Below are 21,359 nucleotides of genomic sequence, written 5' to 3' on the forward strand. Positions count from 1 at the left end.
CGATTTTCGAACGTGTTAATCGTATGCATTTCTGTTATACTATGCTATTTCAGTATGTCATGCAATATTGACTCAAAGTAAAATATAATTTTAAAATTATTTTCATAATTAGTTTTGTACCGTTAATTAGTTTTTCACAAATTTTCCGCTCAAAGGATATAATATATTCTTCTTATTAAACTTTAATATTTCTTTTTTAATATTAAATCTGTCATAGCATAGTATTTTACACTAAATGCTCTTATCTATAAAGAATATCCACTACCGTGAAGGACTCAGTTGATTAAATTGAAGGCTAAAAAACAAAATTATAATTGTGTTAAATACAATTATTGCCGAATCGTGGCTCTTTGTGTCGATGTATGGAATATTATTTGTATATTGTTTGACCTACCAATTTTAATTTTAATATTCAAATTGACTACTAATAAACACCACTCACGTGTAATGTCGGTTTACAAGGATTACTTATTCATATTTTTAATTACTAGGTATACAAAAAACAAAATCGATTATTTTAATAAATTGTATAGTGTGTAGGTAATATGTAAAATAAAACCACACAAATTGAAATTAAAAATGTCTTGTTTAAATTTTAAATTTTAAGTACATATTAATGCATGACGTAAATATAATATAATATGTGACCGAGTGTGCATCGACAACAATAAGTAATTCAAACTAATAAACTTTAAATCTCAATAGGTACATATAATGTTGTGTTTTGTCATTTACATTGGTCGATTTACTTAAATTAGGTCAGTATTATCTGTTCATATATTATATTCAAAATTCAAATACGCTTTGTTCTATGCAATGATTTAAAAATATTATTGATTTATAACGTTGTAAAAATCAACCTATATCTTTATTCTTTAATTTGTAATGTATTTAAACGATAAAGAACTATAATTATTTAATAATTTCCTGCATTCTACTAGTCATAAACATAACTTTAATTTATATTTTAAAAATGTTTTATACGATTTTATATAGATTTCAATTATGTGTTTACAATAAAATATAAATACATAGTACAAATCAGGTGCATTCATTGTTTACCTACAGTTTGAACACACATAAATTAGCTATTTTAATATACTCTTTAAATGTATAAAACCAGACAATGAGACTTACTAGTGTATAGGCATATTACACGACATGATGTAAATACAAAGCATCGTTACGTTATGCAGCAAAACATACGGCTGACTTAAATCAAATTATTTGAACACGTTCCTGGCGAAACTTCAAAACACTTTCTGTATAGTTTTATTATATTATTATCGCAGTGAATATTTGAGATACATACTTGATTAATGTGATTATTTTTAAATCCATAAATGATTAATATTATTAACCTGTTTAATGCCATGTGTGCAACATAATATATTTTTCAAAATTTTAAAGCGCTATTTTTTTCCATTATTATTTACCGACCAATTGTTAATAATTGCAGGCTGTAGTAATAATTTAAATATTCAGATAGCTTTTATTTGAAAAATGTTTAAAATTGTTTTTACATTAATTATCTTACAGATACCCTTATATTATTATATTCGATAGGTTGTGATATTATATAAGCTTTCAAATTAACGTTTCAATGCGCAATTCGCACCAGCTGCAGTATAGCTATTGTAGGTTTCAACATCTGTATTATATTATCCACAATAATTCATTGGAATGACATAAAACTTATATTATATACGGATCGAATATTTCAGTAATCCCCGGATGTTCAACTGTACACCTTCAAACATTCGGTTTATTGAATATTGTATTAGATATCAAACAGCAAAGCACCACAAAACAAACTGCAACAATAATTGCACTGATTGTATTGAACTAAGTAGTAGAAGTACAAAAGCGATGGTTACAGAGCCAAACAAGCAAGTACAAATCGTTTGATTTTGAGTTTCCGGACGAAAGATCAATACGATCGGGCCGTGTGTTATCACTGCTATCGATCGTCTCTACGACTTAATGACGTAAATTATACTATTAAGTCCAATACGAATGCAAACCTGTTTCGCATATTATGATCACCGCACCTGCAACAGTTGTAGACGGATATCATTTTAAATTTAATATTGTTATACTATGACGTTATACGATTATTATGACGTTGGTGTAATACAGCGTTTCCCGACCTGGAGGGGGCGTATAAACACTGCTGGGGAGGCGCGAGCAGTCATTACGAAGTAAAATTGTATTCGTTTAATTATTTTTATTTTACAATGTAGGGAAAAAATGAAAAATTTCTATAAGAGGGGGGGGCGAGATTTTTGAAAACCTACTATAAAGGGCTTAGGATTCAAAAGGTTAGAAACCACTGGTGTATTGTAATATAAACGCTATTATTGTTATATATAGGTATCGAACGGCGTCGTCGCGTCGGTCGCCGACAGTTCCTGCAGGCTACTACTCGACATGATGTGACTCGACAGAAGCGACGACGAGGCTGATATGTTATTAATTATTACGATGTAAAAATATCGTTTGAACGACAATAATAAGCCGTCATATTCATTTTGATTTAACGCGCGTGGCCGAGACAACACAAACGGTTTTCGGGCGGTCGACGACCGGATGCTGCGACGGAAGTTCCGACGAGGAGCCTGAATGCGCTGCAAGGACTCGTGCGGGCAATGACGATGAAAACAAAACAAAAAAAAAACAAAAAAACAAAAAAAAAAGCTATATGAAAAAAAAATCCGTAGCAACGTTTCGGATCGGACGCGACTCTGCGACCGGTCGACGGGCGTGCGATACACATTACCCGTCTCGTACGCGAACACAAACGTCGATGTTTTTCAATGAAATCGCCCGCGACCTTGCGCCGAACGACACAAAACTCGTCGGGAAAAGTACACGGTCGTCGCGCGATAAAGGTTACGCGCGCGTGCAAATCGCCCGTCGGTCGTCCGCCGCCGTCATAATATATATTATTATCACATCTCATATTGTGCACACATATATGTATATAATGTCTATACGTAATGTATAAGTACAATACCGTATACAGGGTGGTTATGGTCGAAACAATAAACGCGATAACGATCATCCCCCTATTGTTGTTTCTTACCTTTGATGACGACTTATATTCTCAGCCCGCCTTTTGAAATAACGTGTTTTGCACGCGATTCACAATTGGAGAGCATATTTTTGAACACTCGAGATCATTTTTAATCACTCATTTATTATTCATCGTCCTGATACGAATTTCTGTTTTTCAAACGATCACCGTATATCCTTTTTTTTTTTTTTTAATTTTTATGTATCTAAATAAAAATTCAAACGAATAATTTCCAATAGTTGTTAAACGGCATGTACCAATAGTAATATAGATAATAATAATAATATGTCTATTGTACACACAACATAAAACGTATTGTTATACGGGTAGTCTTTATTTGTTTAAATTTCAGTAAAAAAAAAAGTAGATAAGAGATTCGATGAAAAATTAAGAATTGTTTGCTTTTTAATAAATTGATTTCAAATACATGGTTGAAAACAGCATAATGTGTAGCTCTTATTAGTACCTAGATAAAGTGTAACAAATTGCAAACTACTCGTTCGAGTTATGATTTATAGATATACCAACGTTTTCAAAAAAACCGTTTAATTAATAGTTTGAACTTAAGAAGAGTGGCGGTGCTCGGTGAATCGCTCTGTATATTTGTACGCGTTTCGTATTGTGCACGTAAAACGACTTTATTTTCCAATCCGTCAGCCGATTTGTGATGGTGCAAACAAAATTCCGATTATTTTTTATTAATATTCGTAAGTATTATCAACTGGGTGTTTCTATTCATTACAATAATATAATAACGTTTAAAGAGGTGCTTATATAGGATAAAATGTAGGCGCGTGTGCATGCCGACGTTTTACGTTTCGTAAATGCTAAAATAGCTCTAGCAATCGATTTGGGTTCAAGGAAAACGACTGCAACTGTTACGCGCGAATTCAGATTTTCCTCATTCGGTTTGAATTGAATTTTTTTTTTATCATTATCACATTACTAGTCGATCGTAATTCATAAAATTGTGTGCAACCTTTTTAGTCCTTTGTAAGATTTTTTGTTTTATCGCTATGGTGCACCGTACCTCCGCTAACATCTACTGACGATATACGTGCAAATTGAGGGAAGGGTTTGAATTCAATTTGCAAATTGGAAATCATAGAGATAACGTGAAATTATAAAAAACGAAATTTTCGATCCGCTCGTATTAGTTCACGCATAACTAAATTTTACGAGTATACGCATTTTGTTTTAGAAAAAATAAAACAATACAGTTTATATTTTACTTTTTCGGTTCTGTATAGATATAATATTAATCGATTTTGTCGACGACTGATGAGCTTCTTCAAGTCGTTTATAGACATAATACACGAAAGTATAACCCAAAACTTTAACCTATACTGTATTTATGCATTATACTTCTATATATTCATTATTCTTTCTAAGGCATTGTCGCCAATCTCAATACTATTGCCATTAGTGTCTATAATTACGATGTACACAATCATTGGCATAGATGAAATGTGTACTACTACGGAATTATTGCTTTATAATAACTTATTGATTTGTACGTATTTTCATTTCTCTCTGAAATATTTTGAAATAACATTAAACATTTTTTTGGAAGATGGTCGGGGGTCCTCGCAGACTTCTATAAATCGGTCGTAATAGGTTACGCATATATTTTATTGTCGTCCTACACGATAATATCAATAAGCGGATAATATCATTATCGATTATATTATTATTAATATCATATTATGATGTATAGGGTTTTCGACGTTCAAGGAGGATTGTGTTGTCACTTCACGTCGACGAGTTATGGACAAGGTACCTATATTTACTATATTTAAACATACACACATTACACACACACATCAACCATTTGTCAATAATTACGTGGCGGACAACGTGCATCCGATGCATACAGAGCGTTTCGCGTCAGGTCAGATTGACACGCATAACATTATTATATTATATAAATGCATTATGCACGATATAATATTATACTTTATGTATTCCTATGCATAATTAATATACACCATTGATTGTGAAGAAAAAAAAATACTAGTATTATAATACGCTCGACGATAATGTGTAATATACATAATATTATTACAATATACGGTCTGGCGATTTAAAAATAAAATATTATACACTATAATAATATGATCGTAGTAAACCATAAATTTATTCCAGCGTGAAAACGTATATAAATTCATATTATAGTAATAAAATTGAAATAAGTATTTAACCAGCAGTTTCGGATTTCTTCGAGACTGCGTAAGCGAGAATATTATCGAAAAACGTATTATGATAAAAAATAACATGTATATAATATTATATTCCCGATTTCTTTGATACGCGTACATTATATAGTATATTATAAAACGAAACGACGGTAATTATTTACAACTGTCAAACGCGCAAAACGTTTTATTACAAAAACCATCCTACCTATTTATATTGATTAAATCGCATAAAATGGCAGTTTATTATTATTTATTTAAACGATATCCAAGCGGGTGATCCGGAATCTGAAAAAGAGGTTTCGTATTAAGTTAATAGAAAACCCGGTAGGCATTATATATAAGTAATTATATTAATTCTGCAGACTAACAATGGTGATGGTCAGGAATTTTACACGGAGTGGGGCTAAGACCTCGTAAACGGAAAAAAATAAGCCGGTTGGGATGCAGAAATCAGGTGTAGTTGGGCACTATTTCCTGATTTCACCGGATACTACCGCGATGGTGTATTTTTTGTATTATATTATACATAATTTAAAACAGAAATAATTAATAAATTATCGCCGCGTTCTTGCTGGGATTCCTACTTTAAGGTCTATTTTTTTCGCAGGTCGTGCGTCATAGTTAAATATTTATATCTTACGTTTTTTTATGCAAAACAAAACATTATTTTTTCGAAATACCGAAAATACTAAATACTGAATTTATCAATCAATTGAATTTTTTTAGAACTTTTTTCTTGTTACAAAATGTGTCTACGTAAAAAGGAACATAATAACTACTTCGATACTAATTTCGAAGTTCATAATCTAAATAAAGATTCGATATATTTTTACGCGTTATAACAATAGCCCCGACATATAGATGAAGGTCAAAGCTTCCTTACCACACCGCTGTAAGAAAACACATTAAAAATGAAACGCGTTGGATTGGTATTGATTTATTAGAGAAGACAATTATTACTCTCCTGTGTTCTTACGCTTATCAGATCACGTAATAGTTGGGAAAAAAAATAATATTCAGATTTTTTAAGTTTACATACACTAAATTATATACAACGTACCTACGTGTATATTATGATATTATGATGGCAATTAATGGATATGCACTCGCAAATTGTATACAAAATATTGTGTTTTATTGTTACGTAAGGATGAACGTATGAACGCACTAAGTAGTATACACGTATAATAGAAATAATAATAATGATCATAAAATATTTGTCATTTAGAAGGACAGCGATGAACACCAAACGCTGCGAATCGATTTCGATATTAACAATTTCGACACTCGAAAACTGGTTATTTAACACGTCGTATAGTGTGATTTTCCACGAACTACGAACGCGCCTTTGTCCAGCATTGATGTTCCCCGCAGCTGGTTCAAGTGTACGCATCCACTTCGATTTGTTGGCGCAATATTCTCTAAGATAAATTATCATCGGTAAAAAATATTAAAAAAAAAAAAATTAGTTTATCGAAATATATTAAAAAAATTGTAATTTTATGTAACGTTTAAAAAAAAAAATTCCTCGCCGAAGTGCTGTTGCTGTCTGCTGAACAGTTTCTTCAATTCAAGATTTCATGTAAAATTATAATATAGGGTTACATATAAATATTCGTTTGTATTAATTCTATTATTATTATAATTCTCAAATATCTCTTAAGCTTATTGTACCACGAGTACAGATTGTTAATAGTTCTTAATTCAAAATAATAATAATAAAAAAAAAGTAACGTTTAATACAATTTATCTATCGTTACAACACGGAAGAAATACATGACTTGCAGGTGCTACCTAGTGCCGTAGTTCGTTCCGAGACCCGATCGTAGAAATAAAAACAATATTATAATTATAATTATAACGACTAATTAACGACCACAAAAATAAACGGTGATTTAAAATGTGTTTTGTCTTTGTGCGATATCAACGCGGTTTTGACCAATAAATAAAAACATGTCACTGAACTCAGCAACCGATTAGCTGTCGAGGAGTTTCGCGATAACGGTCCATTGTTCGGTAATGATGACGAACAGTTCGACGTTGATGTCCTCCAAAGAAAATTACGTTAATTTTTATCTTATACTTGCGGAAAATAGGTACAATTTTATTTATGACGTAAGACTTATTCTCCCCTTTCTTGACCCCATGGATGTACGAGACAAAAATTCTTAATAACTATCCGACTTTCCGGTGGCGATATAGGAGGGACCAATAATTACCAGTGCACACTATAACTTGTGTCCGAAATAATTATCAGTAAGTAGGTGAGTTGCGTACAGAAAAAAAAGATTCAAAAAGGTCCATAGCCTATTTATGTCCCGGTATACCTCATTTTTATAACCTAATTTATTATCCTATATAGTATATATCGATATAATCGATATTAACATGTTAGTAAAAAAAAAACACGTTGGCGTTTATATTAATTTATAACGTATACGTTTCATAACATCGTATCATTCATATTAATATACAAAATTCATATGTTTTATAATTTGTCATGATAATAATAATAATTTTCATTTCAAATACTTACAATAGTAGGTATACCTAATATAATTTAAAATAATAAAAAAAAATCATGTTATACATTTTGTCATGATAACTATAATTATAGCACAATAATTCAAATATAGTATTAATTTAAATGAAACATTTTTTACCTATAGAATTTTAATGGGAAAATTTCGTTTTTTTTAACTTTCAATTTGTTTTTTTTAATTATTTTAATTTTAAATGGTTTTTTTTTTCAAATTCAGACCAATCATGGAGAGGGGATTTTTCCGCAACATAGTATTTTAATTATATAAAATCTGTAAATTTATTGAGGTAAAAATGTTAATCCAAAAAAGTTCTTTAAAAATTTACCAATTTCTGTATTTATTTGTATAAACTATATCGATTTTAGTGACAATACTATCAAAATTAGTGATTTTAGTAGATAATATCGATAATAATTATACAGCCGACTTGCGTCCCGTTTTTGAGATTCAAGTTACCAGTCAAATATACAACCTGAAAAATGTACCTATTTTGGGGACTCAAGTAACATGCAGCCATAATAATTACACTTCGACCACCCATTAACTACTATAAGTAACAATTTTAAATGAGTTGTATTATTTGGTCTAAGTGTTTTAAAATTATTAAAATTCAGTTATAAACTTATAGTTAAGATAATATCTGTACAAGCTAAAACTAAAAATGCAATACTGTCTGCATAGTATTATTTAAGTAGGTACTGTAAAACCTCGAATAACAGTCTTAAACAAGACTAAAAGAGTGACGGATAAAAGAAAAAATTAATTTTTATAATTTTAACTATGATACCTAAATTAGTTTTAATAATTTAAACATAAAATAAAATAATTTCATTGAATTTTATTTTATGAATATCGAGCTTTTCTAGTAAAAGGGTTTTTTTATATTTTTACAAGTACGTGTACACCTATAATATTTATGTGAAATATTCTATTTATAATTCACGATACTATTGTCAGTGGGTAACTCATAACGCATAACATAAGTTGACAAATGAAAGAGTGATGGATAATCAAAGTTACTATACATGAATAATACGTGATAAACAAACAATAAATATGACAATATGAGTACAATAGTTAATTTATTTATTATTTTTTTTTTTTACTTAGGAAATTACAGTTTATCGTTTAATTGGTATAGTGCAAGGTGCAGCGAAATGATTATTGAAAATTATTATTTATAACTGGCATGCACTTTAAAATATGTAAATCACTGTTTATTGTTTAGTATTACCAATAGTTTCAACACAGAAGTATCGACTTGATATCAACTTAAAATATACCTAAAACTAATTAATACCTAGCTTAGAAAATATAAAAACTTTTCCTGCCTTGTTCAAATCATAAAAAGTAATAAGAATTGTAAGTCACAAGTTCATTACACATATGAACACCTTTGCAGTATGTGCTTAATATTGATATAATTTTATAGCAACAAAAATTAATATCATAAATGCTTTAGACTTTTCGACCAAACTTCATAGAACCAAGCAGATAATAATATTATTCAAGTATAAAACTATTTTTCCAATTGGTGAAATAAAAAATTAATATTGTGTCGATGATGTCAGTTGTACTCTAAATAAATTTTTGCCTCAAACAGCTTTTTAATATTCATTTATCTTTGGTATGAAATAATGCTAATTATCACCAAACATTTTTATTTCATATGGTTAATAAATCGAAGAATTGCAGTACAAACATTGAACAATATGAAATTATGATAATCTAGACGCTGATAACTATTATCTAAACAATAAATTGGACGAAAATATAATATACACGAATAGTGTTACGTTATATTATATCAAATTCTAAATAAACGCTATATTGATGGTAATTTTATACTTTACCAAAAAAAAAAATAACGCAAAATATTAATTTAAAAAGATTTAACAATTGTATAACGACGGTATACATACGATTTAATTCAGTTTCCACGTTTACAATGTAATCAATTTGTAAGTGGAAATAATTAGGAATATTTCATGTGTTTGCACGTTCTGTTGAAACTTGTAATTTAGTTATAAATAAGTTTATCATGAGCATTTTGATGATTTGCACGTGTTAATTGTTTTATAAATAAGACACAAAAATCGCAAGTATTTAACACTATCATAAGTACTTGAAAAAGAATTGAACCAAACGAAATTCACGCAGGCAAATAATGTACGTTAATAATGTATAAGTATGTTAAATAATTTATATTATGTATAATAACTAAAAATACAATATTGATTTTTACGATGTATATAAATAACTAAATAAGGAAAAAACTTTATATGAGATAATAAATTTTACAATAGTACCTATTTTTATCATATACTTTACTAACTATATATAATTATATTATTGTACAATTGAATGTTAATAATGTATTCCCATGTTTATATATTATATAAGATAAAATATACGAAAGGATGAGCTTCGATTTCAAAGTGTTTCATAATAATAATGATAAAATTATAATTCAGCGCCAACAATTATCTTTAAATATATTAATAATTATCGATTCAAATTTAAAATATTGAAATATTGTTGTGGAACACCAATACACCATTCTTACAATTTTTAAAATTGACAGTTGTAAATGATTTTTACTCATGTATTATGTATTATTTTATAGCATACAGATATTTTAGTTAATTTTGAGGCATACAAAACAAACTTCAAACAATACTTAATATTATGAAAGTAGAATACGTGGAAAATTAATTAAAAATAAATACATCACTCTCCCCACCACCAAATATACAATTTTAAATTATTAAACAGTAAAATTAATTTACTGAGAAAAATAGACGCATTTTTTTTTATCAGGAAATTTGATACTAATATACTAGTTGCGAATAATTACAAAAGACAATTTAGATACTTATCATTGGTATCACCCTATGGTCTTTTTTTGTTACATAACATAAGTGTTTTATTATAATAATAAAACTTAACTAATATAGTACCATAAATTCATAATTTATAGAAAAAACAAACAGAATTTAAAATTTTTCTTATGCTGGATATTTGGTAATTAATAATTAATGAATAATGAATAATTATTAATTATAAATAGAGATAATACTCGTATCACTTTAAAATATAAAATGTTTTCGATTCACAAATAAAAATAATATAGTACATAATGTTTTAATGATCTAAATAAAATCATTAAATAGCTGTACAGCCTGTACAGTTATACAACACAACACCACCGTGAGTGTACAGTACCACAGCAGCATCACAACCCACATGCGGTCACAAGACACAAATTATTACTCATTTTATCGTTTAGTTATTATCACTAGAGATAGGATGTAAATTACTAGCATTTTTCTCCTTAAATCTTATAAAATCCAATCTTAACTAAAAATTTGTCACATGCTCCATTGATTCTAAATATACTAATTTTATTTTGCATTTTTTCGCATTTTTAACCATAAAAGCTTTTTAAAATTTTTAATTTTTTTCATATATTTTTAGGGTGTTTTTTTATACTATAGGTAAAAAATAGTTTCTGTACAATTATTTGGGGCATTATTCTGAAACTTTAGATTTTAAATAAAATTTATTCAAAAAAAAAAATTTATTATTAATTTTTATCGATGAGTTTTTGTAGTGATAAGTGTTGTTAGTTATTAGTTTATTGATAACAAATAATAATCAACATCCTGTCTCTAGTTATTAGTAATGAAATTTTTTTTTATTTGTATTTTACTTATTAATAATTTTATATATTTTGCTTACTGTAAATTAAACTTTTAAGTTTAAACTTAAACGTTTACTAAATTTTGTTCATGAACAAGGTCAATCAACGTCCAATTTCTAGTTATCACATATTAAACTGTTGTTTTAAGCTTGTAATAATTTGCAGTTTGCACATTAAAAAATAAAGTAAAAATAAAAGGTATTATTATGAAATAACAAATAATTATCATGTGTGTATATAATATTCTTACAGACTACAAAATTAATACGCCAATCGTTTTACTTTTTACTATAAATAAATTAAGCAGAAAATAAATAATTAAAATAATTTTGAAATAACTAAATGGTAGAGCGATTTCGAAATATGTATACAATAGTATAAGGCTATATAAACACCAAATGGTTAAATCAGGAGATTCCTGGATCAATGGAAATCGATAACCATTTAGTGTCTTTAGCCTTATACAATACACATATTACACAATTGCTTCACCATAACCACTTTTTTTTTGTCACCACAAAACGCAGTTTGGTTAGACTTAAAAAACAAGGTTATGCATCAGCTGTTTGATAAATTTACTGCAACATACTTGTAAGATGTATTTGTCATTTGAAAAATATCCATCATAAGTATTTAAACATTTTAAACAATAAACAATAAATTATATCATTAATATTAAATTTTTCTATCTATAGTACTACATCCAATTTCTAACCACTTTAAATCCAAATAGCGCCACATGTATTTGTCCCCGATATTCCAACTAGACCGTCGAATAAACGAACGATAGATGGTGAAGTATACGATATTGCAATAAGAAATATTGAGAATTTTAACTATTGTGATAATAAAGGTAAAAATTTCTTTATTTTTATACTTATATTATAAAAATAATTTAGGCTTAATCTATTTTTAGATCCTAATACTATAATGATAAGTATTAAACGCGTACATTAAAAATAATACTGCTGCAAAATCAAAAAAAAATTCGTATGGAGCTTAGTTGCACCAGGATTAAATTAGAACGATTCTTGTTTTTGATATATTATGTGATATTATGCTAACAATTTGGTAATATATATACAATTATAATACTTCTCTTTTCAGCTTAACGAACTGCAAAGTTAAATCACTTAATATTCTTCAAAATCAAAAGTAACTCAATCAACTCAAATTTAAAACTTAGAAATAAAAATTATAATATAATACAATAAATTATTAATAAATAAAAATTAATGACACTAATAGTCTGAATATTTTATAATATTATATATATATATTGAGTACACCAGCAATAGGGGAATGACAGGATTCAATTCGTACATACCTCTTTATAGCGCAGGAATCAACTAATACATTAAGAAGCTCTCGGGAATCAACTCATCAACAGAGATACTCGTGAGTAGGGTTTTGCACTAATCTATAGTATAATACAAATTGTTCAGTTGTAAAACGCTAATTGCGGTATCTGCTGCTACTTGCTTTATCATTGAAAAACAAATATTAATATACTTTACCAAAATATAATTTGTATTTAAGTTATATAATAATCAAATAATGTTATCATTTAACATGTTTGGTTAAATTTTTTTTTCATAAATATTAATTACCGTACTTAGGTTTAATTAATAATTCGATTAAAACATTTTTAGTTTTTCGTTTAAAACATAAAATAATATACGTAATGGAATATTTTGATCCAGAGCTAGCTTATCTTCTAGTGCAAAATATATTTAATTCTTAACGCGTATTGTTGAATTTAAAAAGAGTATATCGACTGACAACTATGGTTAGTTGGAGAAAGGTATTAACATCGATAAGATGCTAAACTGCAAGCTATGTTCAGGTGCCTATAGTTCTGTAATTTTCTTAGCGCAAACCCTGCTCGTGAGCGGATAACTGTGATTTGTTTTGTCACTCAGTCGATGTTTGGAAAACTCAGTCGTCGTTAGCCTTTTTCGCCTATGTCGTTTTCGCGTCATCATTCACGAAAGTTTTGAATTACTACGAGTAGTGTGCAATGTGACCCAATTCCAAATGATCGCGAATCTAGTACATCATATTTCATTATTTGGAATTTATTTTATTCGCATTTTATTACGATGTCATTTTTATTCATTGATAAATTTGTAAGACATTTTATAATATTTGTATGCCGATTTTTAGAATTAATACGTATTAGGTACCTATACTTGATAGTCGATGTATAGTATTATATTATCCGGGTAGTATTACCTACTGTGAATATTATATTTTATATTCGTTTCGGTTATTGTATTTGTACATTATAATATTTAGAACGTGTTACTCTGTGTCTGCGTATAGTAAGTGTATAAAAAAATATATTCAAGTTAAACCTTGGCGTCTGTTGCGATGAAATAGTGACACTCAACTATTCGTCAATTTTTAGTGGTAATTGATACAAAAATTTGTTTCAAAAAAATAATATTCAATAAATGCACGATTTAACCATAAGAAGATATGACCGTGTTAAATAAATCGCACCTTATGTACTTCTGTAAAAAAAGGTGTACTTGTTAGAACCTTGATAGAGTACGTTACGCTATTCGGAATCAGATTCCATCCTAAACACAATTACACATATTAGTACTATTTTGGTAACATCTATATATACTTCAAATATACTTTGCTTATACGAATTAATACATTATTAAGAGATAATGTTTGACATACCTAAGAATAAGATGCTAACCACCCGTAATTTATAGTGTGAAAACAAGATGAGTGTATAAAATAGGTTTACTATAGAAACTGTAACAGCTGTTATTAGTAAATCGCTATAATTTCTTGGAAAACAAAGGAGAATAATATTATTTACGCTTAACCGTGATAATTTTTTTTTTTTTTTTAGATAAAATAATAAGTTTTTTCTGTGAATTTTTTGTTGGAAAAACATTTAGATAATGTATACGAATGCGGAATGACACATTTTAAGCATACTTTTGTCACATTCATGGTCTCGTTTGTCTGGACAGCGTTATTTTAAATCACTGTAGGTAAATCTACTACATGCATTTAGAGCTCGCGCAGTACAGTATGTACATAAAATAATTAAAATTGTAAAAAAATTTTCAGAGGAGTTAACGGATTTTTGATCAATTTTTTTTTCAAAATTTCATTGGTTTTATTTTCTCGTGCAGCGCACATGTGTATATAATCATTATAATCCGTCGACTTTTTTTCTACTATAAATTGTAATATTTTGTATAATTTATCAGTAAAGCACGGATTTTATCCATTAAAATGTATCGAAATACGCCATATATTATGTAGTAAAAATCATAAAAATATACAACAAATATGCAAGAAAATTTTTTTTTATTTATATTTAATTCACAAATTAAACAACTTACAATAATTAATTACTCAAATAAATTAAGTATTAAAAAAATTTTCGTTTTAATATGCGATGTATTTCGAATTTTGTAAAAATATACAAAAATATACAAATACAATTTCACCATTAGAGTCAAATTGTTATGATTAAATTTGTGAAGATAACTGATAAAAATACAAAAAAGTAAAAAGGAAAATAATAAGCAATTGCATTAAAATCAGCACTCTATTCCTGAGTCATCGCATTAGATCGTATATGTGAAATTTTGAATCTGAAAACATATTCCTTCACCAAGTATTGTACATAATGTGATTTTTTAGAGAAAAAAACAGTATTTCGTGGCCTTTCACATTAAATTCGGAGATATTCCATATTATTATTGTTCTAAACGATACTACGATGTTCCATTAATGTGTATAGTGTGTTTGTGAAATGATAGCAATTTATTCACACTGTGAAAAATACGTAAAACTAGTTTTTTTAGAAAATACTGACAATAAGTGGTTGTGGGGTTTATTAAACTCTAATTATAATTTTGATACTTTTAATTTTTTGTGCATTTACAATAATAAACAACACATTAGATCATATATGTTGAATTTCGAATTTGAAAACTTAATCCTTCACCAAATATTGAACATAATGTGATTTTTTCAAAAAAACGGTATTTCGTAAATTTGGACATTAAATTCGGAGATATTCCATATTATTACTATTCTAAACGATACTACGACGTTTTTTTAATATGTGTAGTGCGTTTGCGAAATGATGGTATGAATTTTACACTGTGAAAAATACGAAAAACTAGTATTTTTTTTTGAAGAAACTAACAACAAGTGGCTATGAGCAGAATAAGAAAAAAAATTTGACAATTTTTTCAGTTTTATGCATTTATATTAATAAGGAAACGCTTTAGATCATATGTGTTCAATTTCAAATCCAAAAACTTACTCCTTCAACAAGTATTTAACGTAATGTGATTATTTCAAAAAAACAGTATTTTGTAAATTTGGACTTTAAATTCGGAGATATTCAATATTTTTACTATTCTAAACGATACTACGACGTTTTTTTAGTATGTGAAATACATTTGCGAAACTATCGAACGAATTTTACACTGTGAAAAATACGAAAAACTAGTATTTTTTTGAAAAAACTGACAAGTGGCTGTGGGAGTAATTTGAAAAAAAATTTGACAATTTTTCCATTTTTATGCATTTATATTAATAAGGCTACGCTTTAAATCATATGTGTTCAATTTCGAATCCGAAAACTTACTCCTTCACCAAGTATTTAACGTAATGTGGTTTTTTAAAAAAAACGGTATTTCGTAAATTTGGACTTTAAATTCGGAGATATTCAATATTTTTACTGTTCTAAATGATACTGCGACGTTCCCTTAAAATGTATAGTACGTTTGAAAAACGATAGCAGTTTATTTTTACACTGTGAAAATACGTAAAACTAGTTTTTTTAGAAAAAACTGACAACAAGTGGTTATGTGGGTCCAATAACTAAGAATATTATATAATTTGACATTTTTGACGTTTTTATGCATGTACATTCATGAATTATCACCATAATACACAAGCTGTTATAATATTATCCTATCAGCATAAATACGTTTGGCATAATATTGGACACTGAATGTGTTCAATCTCAAACATCAATCGCGATGTTAAAGGATTAAAGAATTTTTTTTAATCAAAAATCCAAGACAATATAATGTCGTTTTGAAATGTAATCTCTCTTATACATATATTATACTATCTCAGTATCTCGTCACTAACCGCCCCCCCGAGTGGCAAATTCCGAAACACGGCCCTGTAAGACCTTCGGACGTGACGATCGCCCCCGCAGATACCATTTGAACGATTAATATGTGTGAAAGAAATAGGTACCGAAAAAAAATCGTGTGTTACATAATCATAAATTAATATCATCACGTCACAGTGTGTTATTAATGTCGCCGCGTTAATCAGTCGTTGTCGGTCGGTGCCGTACAACAAACAGCTGGTGGTAGTATAACGAGTAATAGCTGGTGTACCGCGCGAGTAATCGGCGGAGGAATCGGCGGAGGAATCGGCGGCGCGCGGCCGTGCGAGAGTAACCGACGACGGAAGAACGTGGCGGCGGCGGCTGCGGTGACATTGAAACGAACGCCACGCGACTTTGACCCAAACGCGGCCGGTCGGTCGGTCGCTCGGCCCGTCGTCAGATCCGAAAACTCGCGCTCGGCCAGGCAGGCCTATAATAGGGCGCACGCACATCGATATTTAAAATATAATATTATAATAAATTAATAATAATAAAAAACACACACACACACACACACGATCTTCGGAAATTAATATTTTCTATTATTATTATTATTGTTATCGCGCGTAGTGCGGCAGTTACCACCACCGGCGGCGAAGAGCGCGCGCGCGCGTGCCGTAAAAAGGGCGACTGGCGCGGGGCCGCCGCCACTGCCACTGCCATCACCACCGCCATCGTCGTCGTCGACGGCGGCCGCGGACACGAGTTAGTGAACATCAGTTACCGGCCGGGGCGCTATCGTATCGCATAACCGCGCGCGATGACCTGACCGACCATCGCAGGTACACAGCTCGTTTATCGCGCGTTGTACGCTTATCGTGCGACGACGACGACGACGACGACCAACAACAAACACCCGCCGACACATCGCGCGTTCGCCGACAGTCGCAGCCGCAACGACCGGCCAGCAATGGACCAGGGCGTGTTCAAGCAATTGGACGACTCGTGTTTCCCGCCAAAAAGATCTCCCGGTCCCGATGCCGCCACCGCCGCTCCAGCCCCCGGCACCGAACCAGGTTAGAACCGGACAATATAATATAATAATCTTACGAACGATATTGAATTATTGTGACAATCATAAAAAAAAAAAACCAAACAAATCGTATTTTTTTGAATCGCACTTGGAACATCGAACGCCGTCGTTATGACAATATTACGATATACTGCTATTATTCTATCGCGGCGTGTAAAAATAATTTTTCGAAAACCGCGTGGTACGCGGACGTGTAAGAGATTATATATATATATATTATATATTATAAATTATTATTATTATACGGCCGAGAGACTTTGACGACCTGTGTGGCCGGATCGAAATAAAACCGTACGGGGACGACCGTATACTTTCGGTTACCGGTCAGACATTATGGTACGATATTAGGTATTGTAAGCGCGCGTTTCGATACGTCGGATTCGTTATTTCGTAACCCGTGTTCGGGTATAATAAATGTAACGCGTGTGTGATTTGTTAATAATTTTAATACGAGCCAAACGCCAGTTGAATTCTCAGAATTATTTGTTTCTCCGGCGCATAATAATTAAGAAATTTTAACACACGTGATAGTATATTATGTATAGGCACCGCATTTAAACGGTTTTACTTTGCAATAATATTAATAATTATATTATGTGTAACCAGTTCTAAGTATAACCGTATCTAAAAATTTCTCTGGAACACTTCTCGGCAATGTGTAGTTAATATACTTTGTGCATCGTAAACAACGGTTTCGACTTTCCGATAATGATATATAATATATCGGTATCATCGGTAAACGGGTAGAGACTATAATAGAGTACCCCATATAAACTCTCGTGTACAAAACGAGTTGGGCAGGACTAATAACCAGTTGATCGTTTACGCAGGAGATTTTCGCATATGTGTTCGCATATATTTATCAAAAAAATATGTTTAAATCACACATATACGTAAACCTGATATAAGGTCAAATGGATATTTTTACAAATTTCAAGTACATCAAAGTATTTTAAATATCGTCAATCCGTACAGGAACAAAAATATATACATTTCAACAAATTATAATAAATTAAATAGGTATGACACATAATAAATTTACATAATTCTCTTCGGATAGGTATAACTAATTGTATGTATTAAGCCATTAAAACCTAAATGTAAATATAGAATTTTTAACTAAACAGCCTCGAAATATAAGATTTAACTTACTCTCAAAGTTGTAGACGCTTGGTGACTAGTCATTATGTATGTTCTTTAGTAAAATATACTATAGTGGATGTATCGTTATCCGTTTAAATCCAATTCATTTTTTGAACACTCGGCCCATAGAGTTCTAAAATAATTAATGTATGACGTGCAAACATACTTTAAAAAAAAATAATTTAGATAGATAATTGAAAATGCTTGATATCCATAAACTAAACACGATAATACAGTATAAGAAATTTGTATATATAAATTCAAAGAAGTAATTTTCATATATACTTTTTCTTATTAAATTATCAAGATCATTTAAACGATTTCATCTATATAAACTTCTTATAACATTAAAGGTTTTTTTCGTTAAATACTTATTTTAATTTTTAATAAATCATATTCTGTAGTGATATACAAGCACTTGTTTAATGTATCTAATAATGTAATATTATGTTCCGTATATGTATGTATGTTGTGATTAGTATTCTGATGCTAACTATGAAGTTCGTCACGAAAATACAAAATTAATTTTTTTCGTCACTCATATATTTATATATTATATACTTATATGTTTAATATATTTGTATGTATAAAGGTGTATAATACCTGTACCGACAATAGGTAAAAACCGTACCTACGTGTAAAAATATCATATGGGTAAATCTCGTGATGTTGTAAGACGAATTTTATATTAAAACCAATAACTTTCATATAGGTGTTATGCATTTATGGTTTTAAGTAAAATAACTTGGTACATTACGAAGTTATTGTAATAATAATTATTATACTACGTATACACAGGCACACATCAAACCAAAGCGAACAACACAATACAGATTTTTCGATTTTAAAACCGTTGTCGTAATAATATAGGTAATGACATTAATGCATTATTGTGACGTGCTGGCGTGCACAATAATGATATTAGAATAATAGACAAACCTATATTATGTTTTACTGCCATCTTCAGTTTTTTCTTCTATAATCGTGACAATATATATAATATAACATAAACGACAAGCTGTAATGTTGCCCAGAGGCCTATTTTGAAATAACTACAGTGATTCATGCGCTTTATACGCGATTTATCTTCTTAGATAAAAGCAATGTCGCTAATATTTGAAAATATATAAAGTGTGTTACGCTCGCGAATTACGCACAGTGGTCAGAAATATAATATCTAGTATCTACAATATAATAATATTATATTATAAAATAATATTATGTTATAGCTATATCGTGATTGATAAAAAGAAATTCAATTTATTTGACGTGTATATAGATAGATTATTTTATCAATTGAGTCCATAAGTCGCGACGATAAAACACACATTGCAAAATAAAAACGTTCTAGAACGAGCCGCGGCGAACACACACACACACATACTACATACATGTAGGTAAACGTAAATTAATGATTTTGACCGTGGCTGACGCTGACGTTTAATATAGGAATTAAAATATATTTTTTTCAGATATTAATCTTTATATTATATATTTAATAAATGAAAACAACTTAATGAAAAAAATCATATATGGATAATGGAAATTGGATACCTATTATAATATCAATCGTGATAATAGTTATTATTTTTTACTAAAATATCCTATATAAATATTAAGTACCGGTCAAATTATGTGCATTTAGATCGCCGAACACACCGTGAACAAAATATATAGTGCAACACATATATTACCGGTAGAATCGTAGAGGTAGGTGCCATATAGATTCTACTTGTTGATTCTACGTGTTGTTGTATGGCACAGACCATTTTATTTTATTTTTTAAAATACGATTTACAGCCTGTTACTAGCTAGAACAATAATAAGTAAAAGAGATGAGTTAATTTATGGCTTGAGAAAAAGGCGGATTAAAGAAATCCTTCCAGTAGAGTCACTTAGTCAAAATGTCAAATCGCACAGACCTAACGCGAAAAACATTTAAAATTATATCGGATTTTATTTTATCGAGTACCACGCTAATATTTGATCGGACACAGGATTATGATGCTCATTAATACGCCTATGTAAATTGCGATGTCCCGCGTAACAATAATAATTTATAACATTATGACCTCTGCAAAATGTGTCGTCGCGGCAGTGTCACACATAACATATAATATAATATTACTAGTTGATCCTGTACGGCGTTGTCCGTGACAAATTAAATAATGCCAGTGGATTTACCCGGTATTAACTCCGTTTAAAGTACGCATATTTTAACACAGTTATTGGAGTGATTTCAAATTTTTAACCGAGTTTAGGTCAAAAATTATAAAAAAATTTACTAACTATTTTAAACTCTATACAAACAAAAAAAATATGTGTTTTTTGTGAGCTAACAAATCTTTGTGCGGAAACTCTATTTAAAATGCAAAATTAAAAAAAAAATTAGTTCCGAAGTGCTCATTTTCGGGTATGGGGTTACTAAATGTTAGAACTACGGTTGCAATTGACTTTGCGACGATGAATCACATACATACTTCATCT

General features: G+C 29.6%; 1 protein-coding gene across 1 annotated transcript in view; it reads left to right on the forward strand.

Moving 5' to 3' along the window:
- The first annotated feature begins 17,396 nt into the window (after positions 1-17,396).
- LOC114128769 (facilitated trehalose transporter Tret1-2 homolog) overlaps positions 17,397-21,359 on the forward strand; it is a 73,573-nt gene continuing 69,610 nt past the window's right edge. The window contains exon 1 of the mRNA XM_050200362.1: positions 17,397-17,712. Coding sequence (XP_050056319.1) covers positions 17,607-17,712 — 106 coding nt within the window. The 5' untranslated portion in view covers positions 17,397-17,606. The remainder of the gene's footprint in view (positions 17,713-21,359) is intronic.

This window comes from Aphis gossypii, chromosome 2 (genome assembly GCF_020184175.1).
Source record: "Aphis gossypii isolate Hap1 chromosome 2, ASM2018417v2, whole genome shotgun sequence".
Classification (NCBI taxonomy): Eukaryota; Metazoa; Arthropoda; class Insecta; order Hemiptera; family Aphididae; genus Aphis; species Aphis gossypii.